This window comes from Oratosquilla oratoria, chromosome 42 (assembly GCF_046742065.1).
Source record: "Oratosquilla oratoria isolate Oo_2021 chromosome 42, ASM4674206v1, whole genome shotgun sequence".
NCBI classification, from domain to species: Eukaryota; Metazoa; Arthropoda; class Malacostraca; order Stomatopoda; family Squillidae; genus Oratosquilla; species Oratosquilla oratoria.
In genome coordinates, this window is record NC_134818.1 from 39,085,381 (window position 1) to 39,109,840 (window position 24,460).

Consider the following 24,460-nt stretch of genomic DNA (forward strand, 5'->3'; position numbering starts at 1 on the left):
GCAGAGTATAAGCAGATGACACTGTTTTGCTTGTAAAGATAGAAGAGGGCTTGATAAGTCTGATGAGTATATTTAGGAAGGGTTGTAGGAGAAAAGTATGAGTTGATGAATCAAAGAATAAGGTAATTGTAGTATCCAAGATTGGAGGGCAGAGAGTTGATAACTGTCTGCATGACAAGAAAGTGGAGCTGACAGACAATTAGATATTTGAGAATGTATGTATGTTTGCTTGCATATACAAGTAGCCTTTTTCCCCATGTAAGGAGATGGCTGAGTGTCAAAGGATAGTTTGACTCATTGTGAAACAAATACAAAAAGAGGGATCCTCAATCCCTTAAATTTGCCCTACTTAGTCACCTTTTATGACACTGGAATATGGGGAGTAGTATTTTTATCTCTCCACTACAGGACCATAAGAAAAGAAAATTTATATAGGAGAGATTTAACCTCTTTCATATGATGACACCTATATTTACCTAGTTGTATTATACAGGAAGGGAGCTATGCTTGTGGTAACCTGTCTTTGTATCTTTCAGCATCAAGTTTTTTTCTTAAAATCTTGAATAGTATTTGCACACACTGTTTCTTTATCTAAGTTATTCCATATATCCAGCACTCTGCGTGGGAAGCTATTCTTTTTCCGATCTCTTCTGAAATTGTCCTGTTTGAGTTTCTTTTCATGATGCGCGAGTGGGTATATGAGGATGCTGGCACTGGCGTCCTGATTATATTGACTTTGTAGTTGTAACTGAGTAACCCGCAAATTCTGTGAACTAGCTTGGTCTCATTTTCTGTGTTTATTATTACTGAGAGGGAAAGAGAATGAGTAATGCAGCGATGACTATATTTTATAATGTGAGTATTGTGATGCATCATCAAATCAACATACATGAGGCATCCAATGCTGCATGCAAGAATTTGATTCATATTAAAGAGGTTTGAACAGCATATATGAGATTTAGCCTTAAAAAAAAAAAAGGCTTAGCATTCATCAAGAAATGGAGATTTGTTTCTGAGCATGGAAAGAAGCTGTGTGCCTCTGGTTCATAGGGTTGTCACTTAAGTCTCTGAGGTATTCCAGTGTAAGGATTTGAGAATGAGTATGCATGAAAGTGGAAGATTAGAGAGAAAGACTTAACATAAAGTAAGGGTGGGAGAGAAGGTAGAAGATGTCCCCGAGTGATATGATTAAATAAAAGGCTGTTGAAAAAAAAGAAAGAAAGAAAAACAAAATTAGTTGTTATGCTGACTGTTACATATAAGAATGAGGCCTGGGTGATGAATGCAAGAAAGGAAAGTTGTGTGGAGGCTGCAGAAATTACATACTTGAGGTCTGTGCAAGGAATTGGGAAATATCACAAGGAATGACAGGATGTGTCCAGGGACTGGGGTGTTGATGGGATTTGGGGGAAAACCAACACAGGCCAACTTGAAGTGATTTGGTCATGTTATTAAGAATCAATAAAAGGAGACATTCTTGGAGGGTGCATGAATTGGTGGGGCTAGGAGAGAGACCAAAGGTTAGACGTCCAAAAATAAAAGGTAGATGAATTCATAAGAGCTTACAAATAAAAATGTGCATACATTACAGTGCAGTAAAGAAAAATGTATAGACTAAGGCTATAATCTGTTCTGTGAAAACAGTAAACCAAGAATGAACTAGTTGTATTGCTGGGAATGAAATATAATGCTATTTTCACATAGATTAAGCAGATAGGAGCATTAACACTTACTGTCTCATGGGTTCGGGTTGGGTGTATGCTCTGACTCAACCAGCCCAAGTACCGGTACAGGGTGATTCATAAAGGTCTCCAACAAATGGAGTGGGTTTTAGTGGCAGTAGAGAGGTGGGACAGGTTTCATTTGGTAGGCTAGGCTCTACCATTTTGATTTTCTTCATCAGTGATTAGAATAATTTCTCTGTCTTTTTCGGAGTGTCTAGGGAAATGTTTCCTTAGCATTTGATCTCTCTAAGGGGAAACATGGAGTGGCTGGCAAGGTTTTTCAACATTGTCTTCAAACTCATGATATCCCCAAAGGTGAGTCACAAGCGCTGGTGACCTTATCTGCCACTCCACATCTCCCCTTAAAGAGATCAAATACTCAGGAAACATTTCCCCTAACACTTTGAAAAAGATAAAGAAATTTTTCTAATTGATGAAGCAAATCAAAATGGTACAGCCTAGCCTACCAAACGAGACCTATCTTGCCTCTATACCACCATTTCAGCCCACATAGTGCCCACTCCAAATGTGGGAGACCTTTATGTCCCACCCTGTATAAAGGGGAAAAGATCATTTAGGTGTATATGATAACCTCAGATTACTCTGACTGAAGATCTGCAACCCAGCAGTCCTCAGGTACTCCCATAAGTTGCAAAGTGAGACCTTTGGACTGTTGTCAATGTGTTGTATCAGTGTGGGTTTGTTTCATGTCATTTGTTGGCAAGAGGGTGACTTAACAATTTTCAGCTCCTTATATGGGAGAAAGAAAAGAAAGAGAAGGAAAAAAAATCACCATTTCATCCCTAAGATAGAATGGATGGATTGGGTGAAAGAGGCACTGAACAAGGAAAAGAGAAGGCAAGAGATAAGGGTGAGTGAGGAATGGCTGTGTATAGGTGATACTGTGATGCAAGGAAGGCAGGGGTGGGGGATGGGGGAGTGATTGTGTGTAAATGATAGTTTGATGCAGCCTGAAGGGATTTCTCCCTGTCTTTTTTCTGGATGAAGGGACAGAGTGGGGGGTTGCCAATTAAGTGAAGTGGCCTTACTGTGGATGTGCTGTGTCTTGCTGCGTCTTGCTGCATTGCTTCTAACCCAGGACAGTGGGCGGGATATGGGGATGACCTGTCATCCATGAGGAGCTAAGATGAGAGGGAGTGGAATGGGTGGGAGTGGATATACGCCTTTTGGCTTGACAACCTCCCTGGTAAGGGGGAAAAAGCCCTTCATATATAGATAACTAGAATTCATCCCTTATGCACCCTTCTCATGGAAAAAGTACATTAATCTGTACACACATCTCCAGCTCATTCTATTACTTGCATACATTTTTGCTTGTTTGACATCATTACCATGAGCTCTTGTGACGTCATTCACCCCATCCAGATAATTTTTCCTTGATCTGTGCCTGGTTCTTACTCCCAGTACCACAGATTCATAACTTCCTCAAGTATATCCATGTTTGTTCACTCTCATAACAAGATAAAACCCATAAAAGCTGGCCTATTCTATATATATTTTTCCAAATCTCATGCATAGGCTACTATCATTATATACTTTGTCATATTTTGTAAGTTCACCAGTAGCCTACAACTGGACTTTTAAAATAATCTTACTTTTGTTGCTGGTTTTCCATAAAATTTATTTTAATGCTGCCTATTACTGAAGGGATGTTACAGAGATCCTCTCCAATAGGGAAGAGTTCATCTTAATAATTGTTCATCTTTCTTTCATAGCCAAACAGATTTTGTATGTTTTGAGTTTGTCCCCCGCCACCATAACATCATTCGGTTCCGGAAGGGCCAGGAGATGATCAAGGAAGACTTCTCGACTGTGTGCTCTTACATAAAATTCAAAAGCCAGCGGGAATGGAGTTATAACCTCATGTTAGGTGAGTATATTATTGTTTCAGTTATTCATGACAAATAGTCAGCCCTTGGTATTTGTGGGTATTAAGTAACCAATATCAAAAATCCACAAATTTCTGCTGCACCATTCAAACATTTCCCTTGACCCCTTTTTCTCCTTGTGAGCAGCCATAAGAGTAACCTCTAACAATATGCTATTGGTGCTTGCGGCGAAGGTTGAGGTGAGGGCGGTTCGAATCCTGCCACCAGCGAAGTTGAACCAAGGGCATGGTTTATTAAATTCCACGCTACAAAGCCCTCTGTGAGGGGCACAGTCATAGCTTCCCAATAGGGGGGAAGTGTGTGACATTAAACCATATCATCAATGGGTTTTTCCCCCTTACAAGAGAGGTGGCCAAAGTCAAAAGGCATAACTCCACTCCTAGCCATTTCATCTTCATAATTCATCTTAAATGTATAAAAACAAGAAAAAATATATATAGAATTGCTTATAAACAATACTTAAGTTTAATGTACTGAACAGAAGAGTGCTACTGACACTGGATAATAAAAAGATGTGCAGATGATGCTATTCTACTAACAGAAGTAAGGTTAAGAATTTGGTAAGGTTTGTTGGAGGGCTAAGTTAATATATCATTTACCAAAGATTAAGGTAGTAGTAGTGTTCAAGAGTGGAGACCATATAACAAAAGGCCCTTTCCCCCAGGAGTGGCCTAGCCAAAGCAGACACCTGTATTAATTATTCCCTGTATAGTCTATGTAGTACTTAATCCCTCTATAGTAATTGTTTTATATATGTAGACTGCATAGTCATTATGTAATTGTTCTATGTAGTGGTTATGTGTATGTTACACCTATGCAACCTACATACAAAAAACAATGACTATAGAGGGATTAAGTACTACATATACTGCATAGGGAAGAATTACTACACACCCATCTTTCACCCATTCCACACCCATCCAATACTTGTTTCTTGTCCCCTTTTATCTTAGCCTAAAAATAGGTATTGGATGGATGTGGGGTGAGTAAATGACATGGAAACAGAGCTACACTAATATAACATAGACAACAGTCTAATGTTTCTTCCCAGAGAAATCTATGGGAGAGCTCAAGGGCTATTGCCAGCTATTGTGGGATGGCAGGTTTTCAGTTGATGAAACTTGAGGCAACAATTATTATCTGATATTTTTTTTGTATCCAACCTTGTTATGCACCAAGTTGCCATGCCCTGCTATTGTAAACAGTTATGTGTCTCTCACTTTAATATCTGTAATTTGTTGTCCAGTAACAAAAATGTATTGGTAATTTGAATGTTTTCTTACTCTGCCACTTACCTCCGAAAACCATCTATGCAGCCAAGGATCCAGTGCCAGTAAAATGCCCTGTTGCTGGGAAGTTCAACATCACACAGAAGGGTGAAAAGTTCACCACCAGAATTCTGGGTGGTTACACTGTCTCCATTCGTGACAACATCTACTGCAAAGAGAACATCTCTGATTTCTCAGTCTGTGATAAGGACCAGAAGGAGATTGCTATTGATGCCAACTACTGTATCTCTGTGGATGCTTATGGTCGCCATGTTGACATCTACTGTACGTATTTCACTGTACAAGTTTCATAGAAACAAATTTTGCTTGAACATACCCCCATCAATTCAAATAGTAATTAGTTTTTAACTTTGTAATGTCTATGGTGTAGAATGAGTTTTACAGGTAAAGTCAAGCTTATTGCAGCTTATCTCTTGCGGATTTTTCTTGTTAAAAATTATAGCATTTAAACTTTCAAAATCTTCAAATGTCCCATGTTTATACTGACCACTTTTTTACCCTGTTCAGCGGACCCTGACTACACTATGTCCTGCATTGGCTACTGGAAGGAAAACCTGAAGTCATACTTAATCACCTTCGACAAAAGGGACCCATACTCCAAGTACCGTTGCTGGGTGAGTTCACAATAAATGCAGATACATACAAGAGAACTGTGGGTGCCCCGCATCTACTACTCTCAGTGGTGGTTCGAACCCGTATACTTATAAAGGGGGTGAAACCAATAGTGAACTGAGTAATTCCTTATGCACAGTTCCTTGTGTAAGCTCAGTTAGTTGAATATTTTGTTAGCACTGAGCCCTGAATATATGGAGGGTTGAAAGCAAGTTTCAGAGACCATACACTAGTAAGATAATTTCAAAGATTGATAGACTAATGAATCTACATACCAAAGGCTTCTTCCACCTCACAAGGAGACAGGCAACCAAGGCATGCCTCCGCATCCACTCATCCCACTCTCATTTGTCACCCAGCTGTTTCCCTTTTACATAATTGGTTGATGATAGTTGGACTTCTGAAATCAAAACATTGCACTGTCCATCCTAGAAATACAATGTTTAGATAATTTAAGATCATTACTGACAAAACATCAAGATCCTTGTCACCCTTCACTTTTGTTGAATTTTTTCCAAATAACTTGTAGTTGTACTTAGAGGAAGGAGGGAAAGAGGAAGGGTAGGTTAAGGGTGAGGAAGAAGAGGTGGAGGATGAGAAGGAAAAGGAATAGAAACATGAAGAGGAGGAGGAATAGGAGGAAGAGAAGAGAGTGAGACTGAGTGAGTGTGTGTCACAAACTAGACCCTGTATTTGAGTTGGTGCTTTGACTCATAAACTGTAACTCAAGCAGTTCCTGCAATCCAGGTTCTAGAATATCTTTTAGCCTCCTTTTCAGATCATTTAAATCTCACTGGGGTTAAAAAAAATGGTACATACATATACCAAAGGCTTTTTCCCCCTTACATGGGGGGTATCCGAAAAGAAAAAGGCATAGAAATCACTCCCACCCATTTCATTTCCCATATATTCCACTCCCCTCCACCCTCCTCCCTCCCTCCTATCTTGGCACCTCCTGGATGACGGGTCATCCCTGCATCCTGTCCACTGCCCTGGGTCAGAAGCAGTATCGCAAGACACAGCACATCCACAGCAAGGCCGCTTCATAAATTCAGCGACCCCCCCCCCTCTCCGTCCCCTCATGCAGAAAAAGAGAAGACGGGGAGAAATCCCCTCAGGCTGTGTCAAATTTCTTCTCATACTTCCTCACCCCCCCCACTCCCCCTCATGCATCACAGCCTCATCTATACACAACCCTTCTCCATTCATCCCCATCTTCTGTCCTCTCCTGTCATTCCCCTACAGACATTCCTCTCTTTTGTAAAGCCCCTTTCACCCCATCCATCCATCTCATCCTAGGACACCCCCTCATATTCACTCCTTTCACCTCCGCCTTCCACACTTCTTTTACTAATCTTTCTTCACTCATTCTTTCCATGTGTCCAAACCATCCCAATACTCTTTCATCCACCCTATCTCCTAGCTCCCTTTCCACCCCTTACCTCCTCATTTCTCATGCTATCCAGCCTAGTAACCCCTATCATACTTCTCAGACATTTCATCTCAAACACATTCAAACTCCTCTCTTCCTCTCTCATGTTCCATGTTTCTGCCCCGTACAGTGCTGTTGGCACAATCACTTCTTCATATAACCTCCTCTTAGCATCCATTCCCAGATGTCTATTTCTCATTACACTTTTTAATCCACCAAGGCATTTACTCGCTTCTCTTAATCTACATTCTACCTCCACCCCCACTCCTCCCTTTCCTGTCACATTCACACCCAAGTATCTAAAACTATCCACTTCCTCCAGTTTCTCACCCTTAATGCTCATTTCCAGCCTACTGTCACTCTCTTCTCTTGTACATCTCATCACCTTACTTTTGCCCATATTTATCTTCAGCTTCCTTCTTTCACACACCTTCTCAAACTCTGTCACTAACTTCCTCAATCCTTCCTCTGATCCTGCTACAAGTGCAGTGTCGTCAGCAAACAACAGCTGGCTCACCTCCCACTTTTCTCCATTTTCTTTAATCATCTCCAACCCCTGACCCACTACCCTTGCATTCACCTCTCGCACCACCCCATCCATGTAAAGATTGATCAGCCAGTGCAATTAATTAATTTAATATGTACATAAATTACAAATTGCCTTTAACTTACAATGAAGTCTGTGTGAACAGAGTGCAAGAGTGGTAACCAGGGGTCCCAAAAATGCCCACGCATCTTTTTATACTACAGCAGATACTTCAGTAGCTCTCCATGTAAGGGGAATTTGATGATATCCCTTCATTAGATCCAATTTGGATAAATATCTTGCAGCAGCAACCTCCTCAATTAGATCATCTATTCTGGGGAGAGGGTAAGGGTCCGCTTTTGTGATCACATTCACGTTCCTGTAATCAACACACAGTCTCTACTCAACTCCAGGCTTAGGTACCAGCACAGCTAGCAAAGCCCAAGGACTAGTGCTAGGTTCCACTAACCCTTGATCCATGAGCTGCCTTACTTCCTCCTCCATGATCCTCTTCTTCTGGGGCGATAATCTGTATGGTGTTTGCTTCACTGGCTCAGCTCCATCTTCTAGGACGACATCGTGAGATATTGCTTGAGTAACAGTGGGGCATGAGGTAAATATTTGGGCATTCTTGCAGAGGAACGCTCGGACTCCCTCCCGCATCTCTCCCTCCAGTGATGACAGATTCCTTCAATGCCTCACTTATGTCTGATCTGCTTAAATCATAATAGAAAGTTAGATCCCTAATATCTGAATCAAGGTTCCCATCAGCTTGCCTTGTCTCGGTCATGCCAATTGCTTCCTCCTCTACTATTCCCTTAAACTCTTCCAAAAGGTTAATATGTGCTTGTTGCACTCCAGACCTCCTCATAATTATGACCCCTGTTTCTATCAAGTACTTCGAACGGTCCCTCATATATTGGATGCAATAAGGTGTTCTGAGGGGACAACACAGGCACATATTCTCCAACTTTTAGTTCCCTCTTAACCTATTTCCTATCATAATCCTTGTAGGTACCTTGCATTATTTCAATACATCTTTTTGCTATTTGCCTGACCTTCCTCGACTTTTCAAAGTTGGTACCCACTAGCTTGGTGTACAGGGTACTTCCTTCTGGGTTTTTTTTATAGTAGCAATTCATATACTGATGCAAGGGGCTCCCTTGGGGTTCTACCAAACATCAAGTAAAAAGGAGAAAAGCCTAGACCTTCATGTACAGTTATTCTAGTGGTATATAGTGGCAAGTCTATGCCTTCATCCCAATCCTTCTCAAATCCTAACACAAAGGCTTGAATCATACATTTTTAAGGTTCTATGGAACCTTTTGATAATCCCTGGACTTTGAGGGTGATATGCTGATGCAATCATGTCTTATGTTGAAGCTTTCCAGGGCTCCTTTGAATATCCCACTTAAAAAGTTAGTGCCTCTATCCCAAGGCATACCAATTTTACTAAATCAAGACATTAAGGCTTTGGTAATTGTTTGGGTCTTAATGTTTGGGAGAGGTATCGCTTCAGCATATTGAGTAGCCCGACACATTATGGTAAGGAGAAACGACTTCCCAGATTTTGTCCTTGCGAGAGGTCCTACACAATCAATAACAATTTTGGGAAAGGGTTTCTCAATGACAGGAACTTGGCAAATGGGTACTTTCTTAGGTGTATCACTTGGCTTCCCAGTCACTTGACACACAACACACTGCCTAACCACTCTCAACATCTTCTGACAACCGAGGGCAGAAAAAGTGTGCCTATATTGTCTGCTTTGTATTGGTGATCCCAAGGTGGGCGCACAAAATCTCATGAGCTAGCCTCATAATCTTCTCCCTTATCACTTGAGGTACTACTATCTGAGTAACAGTATCACCTCCTACCTTTTCTGGTGCCTTGTATTTTCTCAGAAGTATGCCATCCTCTATGTCGAACTCACTCTCACTGTACTTCCCTTCCCCCTGCTCCTCCTCCTCAACTGCTTGGTGTACCACCTCCAGCTCCAGATCTTCCTGCTGTAGTCAGACGAGTTCCTTCCTATCTATGGCCATCTCATCTGCTAGGATGTCGTCTCCCTGGTCTCCAGCTATTTCTCTGATTGCTACCTGCTTTCCTTCCTCACCACTCTCGTTCTGCGACCCCTTCAGGACCACGTTTTCAGTGTCTGCACTGAATAGGGGGTCCAGGTTGTCATCACCTTGTTCTTCTTCTCGTGCCTTCCTGGTCTGGTATCTGGTGATGATGGCCACAGGGTCGGCCATGTCAGCTTCGTCTGTGTGTGTATATGTTGGTCTGGGTATGGGGTCATCCACTGTCTTGAGTCTGACCTGGACTATCTCATACATACATACATATACCAAGGCTTTCCCCCTTTCAAGGGAGGTAGCCAAAAAGGGAAAGGCATAAAAACACTCCCACCCATTTCATCCCTAAATACACTCCACACCCCTCCCACCCTCCCTCTCATCTGAGCACCTCCTGGATGACGGGTCATCCCTGCACCTTGCCCACCACCCTGGGTCAGAAGCAGTGTTGCAAGACACAGTACATCCACAGCAAGGCCGCTTCATTCAATCAGCAACCCCCCCTCTCCGTCCCCCCTTGCATATAAGGAGAGGACGGGGAGAAATCCCTTCGGGCTGCATCAAAATTTGCTCACACATACTACCTCACCACCCACCCCCCTGCCCATTCCTCCTCATGCAATCACAACATCATCCATATACAACCATTCTCCACTCCCCTCTGTCTTCCGTCCTCTCCCTTCCTTCCTCAACAGACATTCCCCTCTTCCCCAAAGCCCCCTTCACCCCATCCATCCACCTCATCCTAGGACGTCCCCTCATGTTCATTCCCTCCACATCTGCCTTCCATACCTCTTTTACTAGTCTTTCTTCACTCATTCTTTCCACGTGTCCAAACCATCCTAATATTCTTTCATCAACCCTATCTCCCAGCTCCTTTTTCACCCCTGTTCTCCTCCTCACCTCCTTATTTCTCACTCTATCCAGCCTAGTAACCCCCACCATACTTCTCAGACACCTCATCTCAAACACATTCAAACTCCTTCTCTCTTCTTCTCTTATGTCCCACGTTTCTGCCCCATACAGTGCTGTTGGCACAATCACTCCTTCATACAGTCTCCTCTTCGCATCCATTCCTAAATGTCAATTCCTCATTACACTCTTTAATCCACCAAGGCATTTACTCGCTTCTCTCAATCTACATTCTACCTCCACCTTCACTCCACCTTTTCCTGCTACACTTGCACCCAAGTATCTAAAACTATCCACTTCCTCCAGTCGCTCTCCCTTAATGTTCACTTCCAGTCTACTGCCACTTTCACCCCTTGTACATCTCATCACCTTACTTTTACTGGACTATCTCACCTGCATCATTCCCAAGGAGGACGTCTATTCCTTTTATTGGAAGCTCTGCTACTCCTACCTCAACACTTGCTGCCTGACCATCTATCTCAAGTAACACTTTCACTATGGGTGCTAGTATCGTCACTCCTCCAGCTAATCCCATGGTGAACTGACCTATGTGTCTATTTTCTAGACCTGGTATTGCATTTGGCCTCACAATAGTGTGGGATGCCCCTCTGTCTCACAGAACCTTGACCATATATTTCCTTTCACTCCCTTCTATTCCTATTCTGGCATCCTTTATTAAGGTAACCACTCTTGGCTGGCCCCTGTTTTCTCTGCCTCACCTAACCAAACTCCATCTACACAGCAATTGCTACCTTCCGTCTTGTCCACTACTCCCTTCTCCTTTGCCTTTCTGCCATCCTGTTTTTGTTTCCAGTCTTGCATGTCCCCCCTGCGTTTTCCTTTCCTTTGGGGCAAGTTTCCATCCCATGACTGAAGGTTCCACAAGAATAACATCTATCTTGATCCACATCTTTCCTGTTTTCCTCTACGCACATTATTTCCTGCCTAGTTTGCTTGCTTCCCATGTCCTGCCTGTACATTTGTTCACCAAGCCTAACAAAGCAATCTTGAGTTCTATGCCCATATCTCTCACACTGAAACATTTGATTGGTTTTCTCGAGCTATCCCCTATTTGCGGTCTTATATATCTTTGACTCGGAATCACAAATGTGCCTCGTGTTCTCACCCTTCTGATTTTGTGTCATGCTTTTCTTCTATTTTCCCTTGTTCTTAGTGCAAAGTTTTCGGCAAAGCTTGCTGCTTGTACCAACGTTTCGCATTTCTGCGTGGTCACATAAGCCTAGCTTCATTGCACAATACATCACCTACAGGACTTTCTTGGTATTTACCACATTTTCCACTCATCCATTTTTCTAGGTCATTCCTTATATTCCTGGCTAGATCCATATATCCATGACCGATATCTTTCCTATCTTCTCTAAATTTCTTTCTGAAATACTCTGGGGAAACATCATATCCCTTTATTCACTCTTTATCTGATCATAATCATAAATGCCATTTCTATCAAATATTGTGTACACACTTAAGGTTTTCGGAGTTAGGCTAGATTTTATCACTGACCAGAGGTCTCTTTTCCATCCTACCTCTTTGGCTAAGCCCTCAAATGAGGAAAAGAACAAATCTGGATCCTCTTCAGTATATGTGGGGATAAGATGATTTGCCTTTAAGATGCTGTCTACTATACTTCCTTCACTATTTGTCCCCATTGACTGTTGTGTAGGCTGTCCTGCTCCAACCCTACTCATTTCCCATTTGGTTTTTGCCCCTTTATAGGATAACGCTCACTGTGTGATTCCACTCTAGGGTCCCTACTATTCCATTCATACCACCTACTTTGCAGTCGTGGGCGTTGCAATAAGTAAAGCGATAATATCGCTTTAACCGAAAATTTATCGCTTATCGTTTATCGCTTTCAAATTTCCCGCGATAAATCCAGCGATAAAGTAGAAGATGAAAAACCATTACGGCGGGAGGTTACAGGCTCATTGTTACGCGGCAAACAGATATGGTGTTTTAAGTGTAAAAAAGAGGTTTTTAAATGCATAAGTAGCAAAAATAGAGTAGTTTTGGATTTATCGCTTTAAGGTATCTTGGAAATTTATCGCTTTATCGTTATAGGACTAATTTATCGCTTTATCGCAAAATTTATCGCTGCCCACTTTGTCATCTTCAACTGTAAATTCCTCCATGAAATATCTCCCTCTCATCCTTGGCAATCCTTCATCTATCCAGTTTTTTCTCCTGTCATCTTCCCCACTGTAACATCTACCCTTTACTTTGGGAATTCCTCAAAGTAGTGCAATTCTGATCCCTGTCTGCTAATTTCATTGTGTCTCATCCCACTTTCGAATTTGTTCTCCTTCATGCGTGTGATAGTGTGGGAATTCCTCAAAACCATGAAATTCTTCTCTTTGTCTTCGATTGAATTCATGATCTATTCTGTTCTCCTGATACTACTTCTCGCATTATAATACCTGTCACTTGTGTCCTCCCTTGCCTCATAATATTTGCTGTTCCTATTTCATTCTGATTCCACACCATAGACATAGTATCTCTCACTCCTATCATTCCTTATGTCATAATATTCCTCTCCTCTATCATCTCTTGTATTACAAAATCTCCCTCCTACCTGTGAGAATCCTTTGAAGTCATGACTAATTTCAGAGCTGCTTGAAGTGTTTGAATGTGGCATCTTTTTTAGCGGGTTATATTTACATTTGTAACAAAAAAAGTGGCAAGGCACTGAGATGTAAACGCAGGTAGCGAAAGCGCTTCCGTTTCTAAGATCGATCATGATTTGAGTCATTCAGCGACCTAACATTTCTACTTTTTCTTCCATTTCTACTTTTTCTTCTAATTTGCTATCGAGTATTTTGCACACACCAATTTCTTTATCCAGTGAAGAAAAAATAGATCCCAGACAGGAGGCCCCCATTTATATGTCACGAACTAGACCCTGTATTTGAGTTGGTGCTTCGAATCATAAACCGTGACTTGAGCAGTTCCTGCAATCCAGGTTCTAGAACATCTATTGAGCCTCTTTTTTAGATCATTTAAATCTCACTGGGGTTAAAAAAAGTGGTGTAGTACAGTTACTTAATTTAATTGTACATAAATTACAATTTGCCTTTAACTTACAATGAAGTCAGTGTGAACAAAGTCCAAGAATGGTAATCAGGGGGCCTGAAAATGCCCATGCGTCTTTTTATACTACAGCCGTACAACACCAGTGCCATGGCACAGATGCCAATGTATGCCAGTGTAACCTATCCTATCACATCTACCCAGCTCCACACAACTTACTCATTTCCTAATTTCTGTGTGAAAAGAGCTCACAATATATCAACTACTACTCACCTAAAACATGTGAGTGAGGGGCCTACTTCGAGTCATCATCTTGATTTATGTGCCCTCTGACCTCTAAGGACGAGGTTCTGATTGTGTAGTCCTCCGCTGTCAGCTTTGAAAATCCCCTGCAACTTGGATGATAAAATAAGATACTCATGTCTACAACTAGAAATTTTACTCTACATTCTTAGATAAACCTACATGTTTTACAATATACCTAGAAAGTGGGCACTGTGGCTTCAGCTAAGACATGGCTTGGCCTTTGTGTGTGATGCCTGCATCCTTTGTCAGTGATACATTATGGAACATGATAGAGAGAGAGAGAGAGAGTAGGAAATGTAAGAGGAAGAAGAGAAAAAGGGAGGGGAGGAGGATGAGTTATGTACTGCATTTTGTCACTGATAATCAGCACTTCTATCCTGGTGGACAGTATTACATGGAAGAATTGGTGTTGTAGGGGTAGTAAAGAGGAGATTTAAGGAGGGTTAGTAACATAAAGGAGGGACTGTAGAAATTAAAATTTATCCACATTCTTCTTTGGGTGGAAGTTATTTGCCAATCATGAAGGAATGCTGTGTAACTCTGGTCTGCAGGGTTGTCAATAAAGTCCTTAAAATTTTGACTGCATGAAACTTTGGCAGTCAGTACCCCATATGGGAAGGGTGGAAGGAGCAAGAGGCAAGGAGAGAGGAGGAGGAAGCGGACAGGAAACAAGAACAATAGTTGAAAATGATGTAGGGGTTCCTTGGTGCTGTGTCTCTGTGTGGAAGTTGTAGTGTTGATGGGCTTTAGGGACAGGCAGCAGTGAGATGTTTCAAGTACAGTTTTCTTCATAATCTGAATAGCATTGTCTGGTAGTAGCCAGAATGAATATACAATATGTTGCTATCAAATGGATGAATTAATTTAACTCTGTTCATAACTATGTGGGGTTGGTTTTTATCCTGAAGGCTACTGGTGACTGCCACTTTCCCAGGCTCTAATTACCTTGAATAAAGGTGACTGATCCGGCCACAACACAACTAATTCATGGGTACAGATCCAGGGATGCAGGGAACTGAGGGGATATTATCTCACCAAAGGGTTGGGGGAATAACATGTGCAATCATTCCCCCTGGGAAAATTATTACTCAGGAGCTTCATTATACATGTCATCCCCACTTAGTTAAGCACCACCTGCCTTGAGCTCCTGACCACCCTACCCCTTCTTCCTCCTTCAGGTATACCAGCGTGCTGACTTGAATCGAGTGATGATGTCCCAGAGCGTAGGACCTTTCTGCAATGTGCACCAGAGTGTCACCTCCTTTGATAGCCGAGAGGGTGCTGCTGTCGCCCTCTACATGGTGGAGTATGAGCGAGAACGTGAGTAAAATTCAAATGTTATAGGAGAAACCTCAAAGGTTGGGGTAACCTTTGGGATGGGGAGGATCTTGAGAAATGAGGAGGAACTTCAGGAGATGTGAGGGATTGGGAAAACCCCAGGTATTTGGGAGAACCTCAGGTGATGAGGGAGTATTTCAGAGGGTAGAATGATTACCTCAGGGATGGGGGGAACCCTTGAAAACATGTATGAAAGTTATAATTGGAGAAGAAGAGACAGGACCCTACAGGTCTAGTTTCCATCTTGTATACTACAGTTTGGTAAATACAGTGAAACCCCTGAGGTGAACAGGAAGTAAGGACTAAACATTCAATCTCAACCAATCGGTCTATTGCCCCAGCTCTCTCTTGCAGGAGAGCAATGACCCTAAGTGATCTGACAATGGTCATAAAGTTGATCTATGAATTATCCCTCAGAAAGGAAATATCTGAGCCAAGCCAGGGACCATGTCAAATACTTTAGGTTTATGGTCTATTGCTGGAGATACTTGGAGCCCCAGACCTGATAAGTGGTCTACCCATAGAACAGTGATTTCCAAACATAGATGCCATCCAAATATAAGTGTGTTTTCAAGGATTGTGGAATGGTCTGGAAAGGCCAAAAAATGTAAAAGATTAAGGGAATCAATAGTACAATGGTAGTGCACAGCAAAAACATTTTAATGGTTACTGTATTGGTCAAGTTGCATAACCAAGACAAGATTGTAATTAGTGTCATATCTGAAAGAGTATAGGAACCACTACTATATAAGATATATACAAGACCATGGTTGATTTCTGTTGTACCTTTTTCAGGAGACCGCTGCCCAATGCACTTTGATGATGGATCCAATCCCTGGAAGGTAGCTGGCAACACTATCCGCATCTTTGACTTCAAGGGTCGTTCAGTGGCAACCGTAACTGCAGCCAGCTTAGTGGCAGTGGTGATGGCAAGCTTGTTCCTCCTTCTGTGGGAGTGACCACAGGTTTATTTCATCGGTGATAACCAGCACTTTTCTCTTTGAGAACAGTATTGTGCCAAAGAGGTGGTCACAGAGATTTAAGGAGGGTAGAAGAAAAGAGATTGTAGTAGTTAAAAGTGGTCAACGTAGATTAGCCTCTAATTTCAAAAGAGTACTGTGTAACTTTTCATAGTGGTGTCACTAAAATACATAAAATATTGACTATATGGAAAGTAACCATTGGATAACTGAAATGTAGGGTAGAAGAACAAGAGACAAGTACAGAAAAAGGATATTATAATTGCTAAGATGGAAGGGGCATTAAATGGGTTGTAATGTATAATAGGTGTATACTTTGACTAAGCCTTCCCTCTCATAAGGGGAAAAGGGATTTTGGATGTATGTATATGTATGCAACATCAGGATGGAAATCAGATTGGTATTGCAATGCTGGTTACATTTGTGCTAAGCAAGACATTGTAAAATGTAGAAGTTGGTCTGACATCAAATGTGTCAATAATGAATGAACACTTTGCTAGATCCAGGATTTGTTGTTTGAAAATTGCAAACTATAAGAGATATCCTGCTGGACATAAATTGTAATAGCTGTTATTGTTATCATTGGTGAGATTAAATGGTCGACCTCTCTTGCTAGACAGAGGTCCAAAACTATGTGGCCCCATCTCTCAACAAGAAACTTAGAACAGTTGCAAATACAGGATTTGGACAGCAGAAAGAAATACTAATCACTGTATATAAACAACTCCTAAGCAGTGTATTAATGCATCCATATTATGGTATACAACAAATAAGAAAAAGTCTACAAGTAATACAAAAAATAAGAATAATAAGTGCCATTACAGAAACAACAATAGAACATATACATTCAGAAACCAAAATCTTCTCCATAGAACAGCACATGAGAATGATAATATGAGAACAGTAGGATGTCATGATGGAAGGAAGTAACTGGTGGAATTCCATAAGGATCAGTACTAGCACCTAAATGTTCTTATGTACATCTTTACTAAAGGACATTTTCCTTTCATAAGAGGTTTGGCTAAGTCAAAGCCCACACCCACCCCACATCCGTCCAAACCTATTCATTGTCCCTTCCATCATACCACCTTGTGGATGAAGAGTCATCTGAATCCCTCATGATGGAAGGAAAGACAGCCTATTCTAATCTGTTTGCAGACTACCGGTACACAGAGATTATGAGGAGAATAAAAGATAAAGATTGCAAATTATTAATGAAAAAAGAGAAAACTAACCAATCCTTCCCTCAAACAATGAATAATAGACAAAACAATGATAGGCTTCCCACTACAGTACACCCAGCATACTGTACAATTTGTGACCTGACATGCATATCGGGATTTTTGGTGAGATGTTAAGTGTTGACTGACATAAAAAAGTGGTGTTTCACTTCATGGATAGAGAAATTATGAAAAAAATCTTGCCTCTTTTGTCTTTAAACTGTTCTCCCTTGATTTACTTGAACAGGTTCATTATGTGCCCTCTTAGTTGTTATCTAAATTTATTGTTTCTGGTGATTTTTTTTTCCCGTAACTCCTTCAATATGATGACACCTACATAGGCATCATGAGGCACGAGTGGGTATATGATTATATTTATTTTGTACTTGTAGCTGAGTGACCCCCAGACTCTGTGAACTGCCCTGATCATATTTTCTGGGGTTATTAATATTCAGAGTGAAAGAGAACAATTAATACAGCTGTAACTTTATAATGCAAGCATTTTAATATATCAATGGGGAGGAGAAATTCTGATTTAACAAATATGCATGACTTTTATAAAGTTTTTTGGTCAATAGTGTATTACAGTTTCACCTTGGTCTTTGGATCATGTGTTGGACTCATGATTGCCAGCTATTTCCCTCCTGGAAGAGAGCTCAGAGCTCATATGACTGATCTATGGGTAATGCTATGACCTTACACGCACACACACCCCCAACTCCTCGCCCACGAGAGTTGAAGTAACGACTCGAAGCGCAGTGATACTGAATTAATTTCAGCCCTGGGCAAGATTTGAGCCTAGTACCGCCATACTGACAGTCCAGGACTCTACCAACCAAGCCACCGAGTCTTGCTTGTTTGCTGAATCTTTTCAGAACAAGTGGATTGATTGATTGATATCACCCCAAATGATGTGGAGTTATCAATTTTTTCTGGGAGTATATCTTAGTCCTCATTCTGCTCTGAAAGTCTTGTTTTTATTCTTAGAATAGTTGATTGAATGCACAGCTGGAAATAATGCTAGTATTGATATCATGAAACACAGTAATTGTGCCAATAGGTAAATGTACCACTTATGAGAATTCTGATACAATTTTTATGCTATAGAATATATGGACCTCATGGCTGGAGTCACTTGACCAATTCTGCCAAGGGCTGCTTGGGGAGGCCATGGAGAATAGTGGCATTATGTGAGTGAAGCAACATGCCTCCAAGCATATGCTCCTAGTAGATAATAATATTGGCAAGGTTAATGCATTCCACTTGTTCATATCTGTTTAGTGTCTTATAAAGTTCTCAAAGTTTGTAACATTAAAAATGTCAGAAGTATCACATATACCCTTAACATTGGCACAAAAGGTGGTGAGTGGAGAATGGTTGTGTATGGATAATGCTGTGATGCATGGAAGGGAGTGGGTGGGGATAGGGGGGTATGGAGTATGTGTGAATGATATTTTGACACGGCCTGAAAGGATTTCTCCCCCGTCTTCTCTTTTTCTGCATGAGGGGATGGAGAGAGGGGGTCACTGATTAAATGAAGTGGCCTTGCTGTGGATGTGCTGTGTCATGCTATATTGCTTCTGACCCAGGGCAATGGGTGAGATGCAGGGATGACCTATCATCCAGGAAGAGCCAAGAAAAGAAGGAGGGAGGGGTGGTGAATGGGAGTGGAGTATATGGGGATCAAATGGATGGGAGTGGAATTATGCCTTTGACTTTGAGTATCGCTCTTCTAAGGGGGAAAAAGCCCTTGGTATATGCATTTATCTCATTTGTATGTCATAATTGCTACTAGAAGTTGTGAGGGAATGATTCTTTTGGCATTTATCTCATTTGTATGTCATAATTGCTACTAGAAGTTGTGAGGGAATGATTCTTTTGGCAAGGAATTTCCTTAAGTTATCACTACAGTATTACAGTAAAAAAAAAATTCCTGTTTGTACATGAAAATTTTCTTATTTTAGGATTATTCTAGTTGTGCAACCTTGCATACATCTTGTTTTGGAAAAAATCTAAACCTGTGATTCTCAGCTAGGGACAGATTTACTCCTAGGGTGAAAAGGTTACATAATAAATATATTGTACATATATCAAGGTCTTGTAAAGGGAATGACTGAATTAGAACATGCTTTGAGTTCATACAGGAGAAAAATATAGAAAGGTGGATTCCAAGTCACCTTACTGCATTCCATTTAATCACCACCTACAATAATTATAATTTTTGGGGGGAAGGAGGAAGAGAAAGACATGGGTCTAGGGTCGAGTTTATTCCTGACCGGTTTCACTTACAGCTTCTTCAGAGGAATCAACATTCCTCTGAAGAAGTTTTAAGCGAAACCAGTCAGCAATAAACTCGGCCCTAGACCCGTGTCTTTCTCTTCCTCAAACCTGTCACAATGTCTCAACAATAATTATAATTGTTGCCTCAAGTTTCATTGACTAGAAACCAGCAGCCACACACTGGTTGGCAGTGTTGTATTACTGTAGTGTGGGACTTGTGTCACCTGGTAAAAGTTATAGGAGAAGGGGAGCAGTTGCTGGTTGTCAGCTCTCCATGTGCCCTTAGGGCTGCACCTCCTGATAGAGGTAAGGAGTCTGAAAATGACTACCACAGGCAGGTACCTATCACTGGCCCCTCTCCTACAACATGCATGTGAACATAATGGCAGCATTCTCATCTTTTCTGCCACAGGAGCATGTGAAAAGTACGGGTCAGTTCCATGGGTGGTAAAAGAGAGATTTATGGACAGCTGGAACACGGGTAAAAGTTAAAAAATTGCTTCAGCATTGATTTGTGAGTGGAGATTTGTCTCAAAATATACATAAAGAAAAAAATGCAGCTTGACTGGTATGTGTGTCACTAAAGTCCCTAAAGTATTAACTACATATAACTATGCAGTCAGTAACCCAGTATCTGGTAAATATATATAACCTGAAAATTTAGTATTAATTCTGTAGTATACTATACCTGGCTACCCACATGAATGAAATTTATATTTTCTCTCATAATCAAAGTTTATTTTGTGCAGAACCTTAATATTAAAATTGTTTTTCTATTTTCAAGTCTTTTTCTCCTTTTTTTTTGTATACATATACCAAGGCCTTTTCCCCCTTCCAAGGGAGGTAGCCAAAAAGGGAAAGGCATAAAAACACTCCCACCCATTTCATCCCTAAATACACTCCACACCCCTCCCACCCTTCCTCTCATCTGAGCACCTCCTGGATGACGGGTCATCGCTGCACCCTGCCCACCGCCCTGGGTCAGAAGCAGTGTCGCAAGACACAGTACATCCACAGCAAGGCCGCTTCATTTAATCGGCGACCCCCCCTCTCCGTCCCCCTTTGCATATAAGGCGAGGACGGGGAGAAATCCCTTCGGGCTGCGTCAAAAATTACTCACACATACTACCCCACCCCCCATCCCCCGCCCATTTCCTCCTCATGCAGTTACAACATCATCCATATACAACCATTCTCCACTCACCTCTGTCTTCCGTCCTCTTCCTTCCTTCCTCAACAGACATTCCCCTCTTCCCCAAAGCCCCCTTCACCCATCCATCCACCTCATCCTAGGACGTCCCCTCATGTTCACTCCCTCCACATCTGCCTTCCATACCTCTTTTACTAGTCTTTCTTCACTCATTCTTTCCATGTGTCCAAACCATCCTAATATTCTTTCATCAACCCTATCTCCCAAATCCTTTGTCACCCCTGTTCTCCTCCTCACCTCCTCATTTCTCACTCTATCTAGCCTAGTAACCCCCACCATACTTCTCAGACACCTCATCTCAAACACATTCAAACTCCTTCTCTCTTCTTCTCTTATGTTCCATGTTTCTTCTTCTGCCCCATACAGTGCTGTTGGCACAATCACTCCTTCATACAGTCTCCTCTTCGCATCCATTCCCAAATGTCTATTCCTCATTACACTCTTTAAACCACCAAGGCATTTACTCGCTTCTCTCAATCTACATTCTACCTCCACCTTCACTCCACCTTTTCCTGCTACACTTGCACCCAAGTATCTAAAACTATCCACTTCCTCCAGTCGCTCTCCCTTAATGTTCACTTACAGTCTACTGCCACTTTCACCCCTTGTACATCTCATCACCTTACTTTTACCCACATTTATCTTTAGCTTTCTTCTATCACATACTCTCCCAAAACTCTGCAACCAGCTTCCTCAATCCCTCCTCTGACCCTGCCACAAGCGCAGTGTCGTCCGCAAGCAACAAGCTGGCTCACCACCCACTTTTCTCCATTTACTTTAACCATCTCCAATCCCTGACTCACTACCCTAGCATTCACCTCTCTCACCACCCCATCCATGTATAAGTTGAAAAGCCAGGGCGACATATCGCATCCTTGACGAAGTCCCACCTTTACTTCAAACCACTCACTCTCTCCATTTCTAATCCTAACACATGCTCTACTACTCACATAAAAACTCTTGACAGCTCCCAAAAGCTTTCCTCCTATCCCATAAATCTGCATAACCTCCCACAGTGCCTTTCTGTCTACCCTATCATAAGCCTTTTCCAGATCCATAAAAGCCAAAAAAACATCCTTCCCTTTCCTATAGCTTTCTCACATATCTGTCTTACCACAAAGATCTGATCTACACAACCTCTACCCGTCCTAAAACCACACTGTTCCTCACCAATTACTCCTTCTGTTCCTCTCCTAATCCTCTCAATTAAGATCCTCCCATACGCCTTCCCTACTACACTCAACAGGCTAATCCCTCTGAAATTACTACATTCACACTTGTCCCCTTTTCCCTTGTAAAGAGGAACTATACAGGCACTACTCCAGTCCTCCGGCACTCTACCCTCTCTCCAGCAAACATTAAATAACCTCACCAACCAGTCCACCATCACTGAACCTCCCTTTTTCAGACATTCTGCATGACATCCATCCAGACCAGGTGCCTTACCTGCTTTCATCATCTTTACAACTGCCTTCACCTCATCCTTCCTTATTTCTCCTCCATTCTCCTCACTCATCACACTCATTTTCTTTCGCATTTCCCACTGCAGCTATCTTTCCTTCCCTATCCTCCTTCACATTCAGCAAACTCCCTAAAATATTCTGCCCATCTTCCCCTCACTGCCATCTCTTCCATTATCAACTCTCCATCTGTACCTTTTACCTTTTTCCTTCTTACTTGATTCGCCTCCTCTTCCTCTCTTAATTTCTTTCCAAAACATCTTTTTATTACTTTCAAAATTTTCTGTCATACTCCTACCCCATTTCACATCTGCTCTCCTCTTTGCCTCCTTTACCTTTTGCTTTACTTCTCTTTTCTTTTCTTTGTACGTCTCATATGACTCCCCTGTCCTCTTTTGTAACCAATCTGTGAATGCTCGCTTCTTCTCTTCTACAACCTTCTTTGTTTCCTCATCCCACCATTCACTACCCTTTCTTCTATTTCCCCCTGTCCTTCTTGTTCCACACACCATCCTTGCACACTTTAAGACTCCCTCCTTGAACCATCCTCATTCCTCCTCCACACCCATCTCTGCTCTATCCTTTACTCCCTCCCACTCCTCCTTCAGCTTCTTTTCGTACTCCTTCTCCTTTTCCTTTTCATTCAAGGAGTTCACTCTAAGAACCTCCCTACCTTTTGTCCCTTTCCTCCTTCTCCATCTATCCTCCACTCTCAGCTTAGCTTCCACCAAAAAAAAAATCTGATATTCCCCCACCCTCTCCCCTTAGCACATGTACATCCTTAACTCTTCCTATCATAATCCTATTTACCACTACATAATCCATTAGCGCTCTATCTACCACCCTTCCTCTAACACCCTCTCCCATGTGTACTTATGATTGACTTTCTTCCGAAACACTGTATTTGCTATCATCAACTCTCTTTCTAGACACATTTCCACCATCAACTCTCCACTACGATTCTTTCCTGGAACTCCACACTTCCCAACCACTCCATCGATTGGACCATTTCCCACCCTAGCATTAAGGTCTCCCAGTACTATTACATTGACATTTCTTCCTAAACCCTCTATGCACTCATTTAAATCTATCCAAAAGGCCTCCCTTTCTTCCATGCTCTTCTCACTGCCCGGCCCATATGCACTTACAAAGACCCACATCTCCTTTCCCAGTTTCACCTTCATCCACATTATCCTTGAGGAAACCTCCTTCCACTCCACTACCCCTTTACCTATCTCCTCACTTACTAGAATAGCCACCCCTTCCCTCCCTCGCCCTCTCTTCACTCCTGATAACCTCCCACTTACACTCCCAAACTTACGCTCACCCTTCCCCTTTCAACTTAGTTTCACTCAAAGCCAACACATCCATCTTTCTTCTTACAAACATACTACCTATCTCTTCCCTTTTACTCTCATGTGTACCACATCCACGCCACATTAAAAGACCCAAACCTTAGGGTGCTGGCCCGAGGCCCTCCAGCACCCCTTATGCCTTTCCTTTGCTTTTTAGGATATTGCCCCCTTGGGGCTACAGGGAGAAGGATGCCTAGTCCCTCTCCCCGTCCCTTTCTTCTCGCCTCTTACGATCCAAGTGGGAAACTTGGTGGCAGTATTTTTTCCCCCAAAAAGAATACTGCCACCAAGTATTTCCACTTGAGTCGTAAAAGGCGACAAAAAAGGGACAAGGGATGGGATTAGGAGTCCTACTACCTGTAGCCCCAAAAGGGGACATTCCTAAAAAAGAAAGTAAAGGCATAAGAGGGTCTGGGAGCTTTCCAACCAGTACCTTAAGGTTTGGGTATTTTAATGTGTGTGGATGTGGTACAGATGAGAGTAAAAGGGCAGTATGTTTGTGAGAAGAAAGATGGATGTACTGGCTTTGAGTGAAACTAAAATGAAAGGGCAACTGTGAGCTTGGGAGTGTAGCTGGGAGGTACTCAGGAGTGAAGAGGGGACAAGTGAGAGAAGGGGTGGCTATACTATTAAGTGAAGAGATAAGTAAGCAGGTAGTGGAGTGGAAAGAGGTGTCATCAAGGTTGATGTGGATGAAGGTGAAGTGGAGAATTGATGGTGGAGATGTGTCTTGAAAGAGTTGATGATAGCAAATACAGTGTTTAAGAAGAAAGTCAAGCATAAGT

General features: G+C 41.9%; 1 protein-coding gene across 5 annotated transcripts in view; it reads left to right on the forward strand.

Annotated features, from left to right (window-relative positions):
• udt (protein undicht) overlaps positions 1 to 20,428 on the forward strand; it is a 56,858-nt gene extending 36,430 nt beyond the window's left edge. For all 5 annotated transcript variants that reach the window (XM_076179493.1, XM_076179494.1, XM_076179496.1 and 2 more), the window contains 5 exons: positions 3,461 to 3,615; positions 4,951 to 5,187; positions 5,431 to 5,537; positions 15,011 to 15,152; positions 15,966 to 20,428. In XM_076179493.1, the coding sequence (XP_076035608.1) occupies positions 3,461 to 3,615; positions 4,951 to 5,187; positions 5,431 to 5,537; positions 15,011 to 15,152; positions 15,966 to 16,129 (805 nt within the window). In that variant the 3' untranslated portion in view covers positions 16,130 to 20,428. The remainder of the gene's footprint in view (positions 1 to 3,460; positions 3,616 to 4,950; positions 5,188 to 5,430; positions 5,538 to 15,010; positions 15,153 to 15,965) is intronic.
• The last annotated feature ends 4,032 nt before the right edge of the window (positions 20,429 to 24,460 follow it).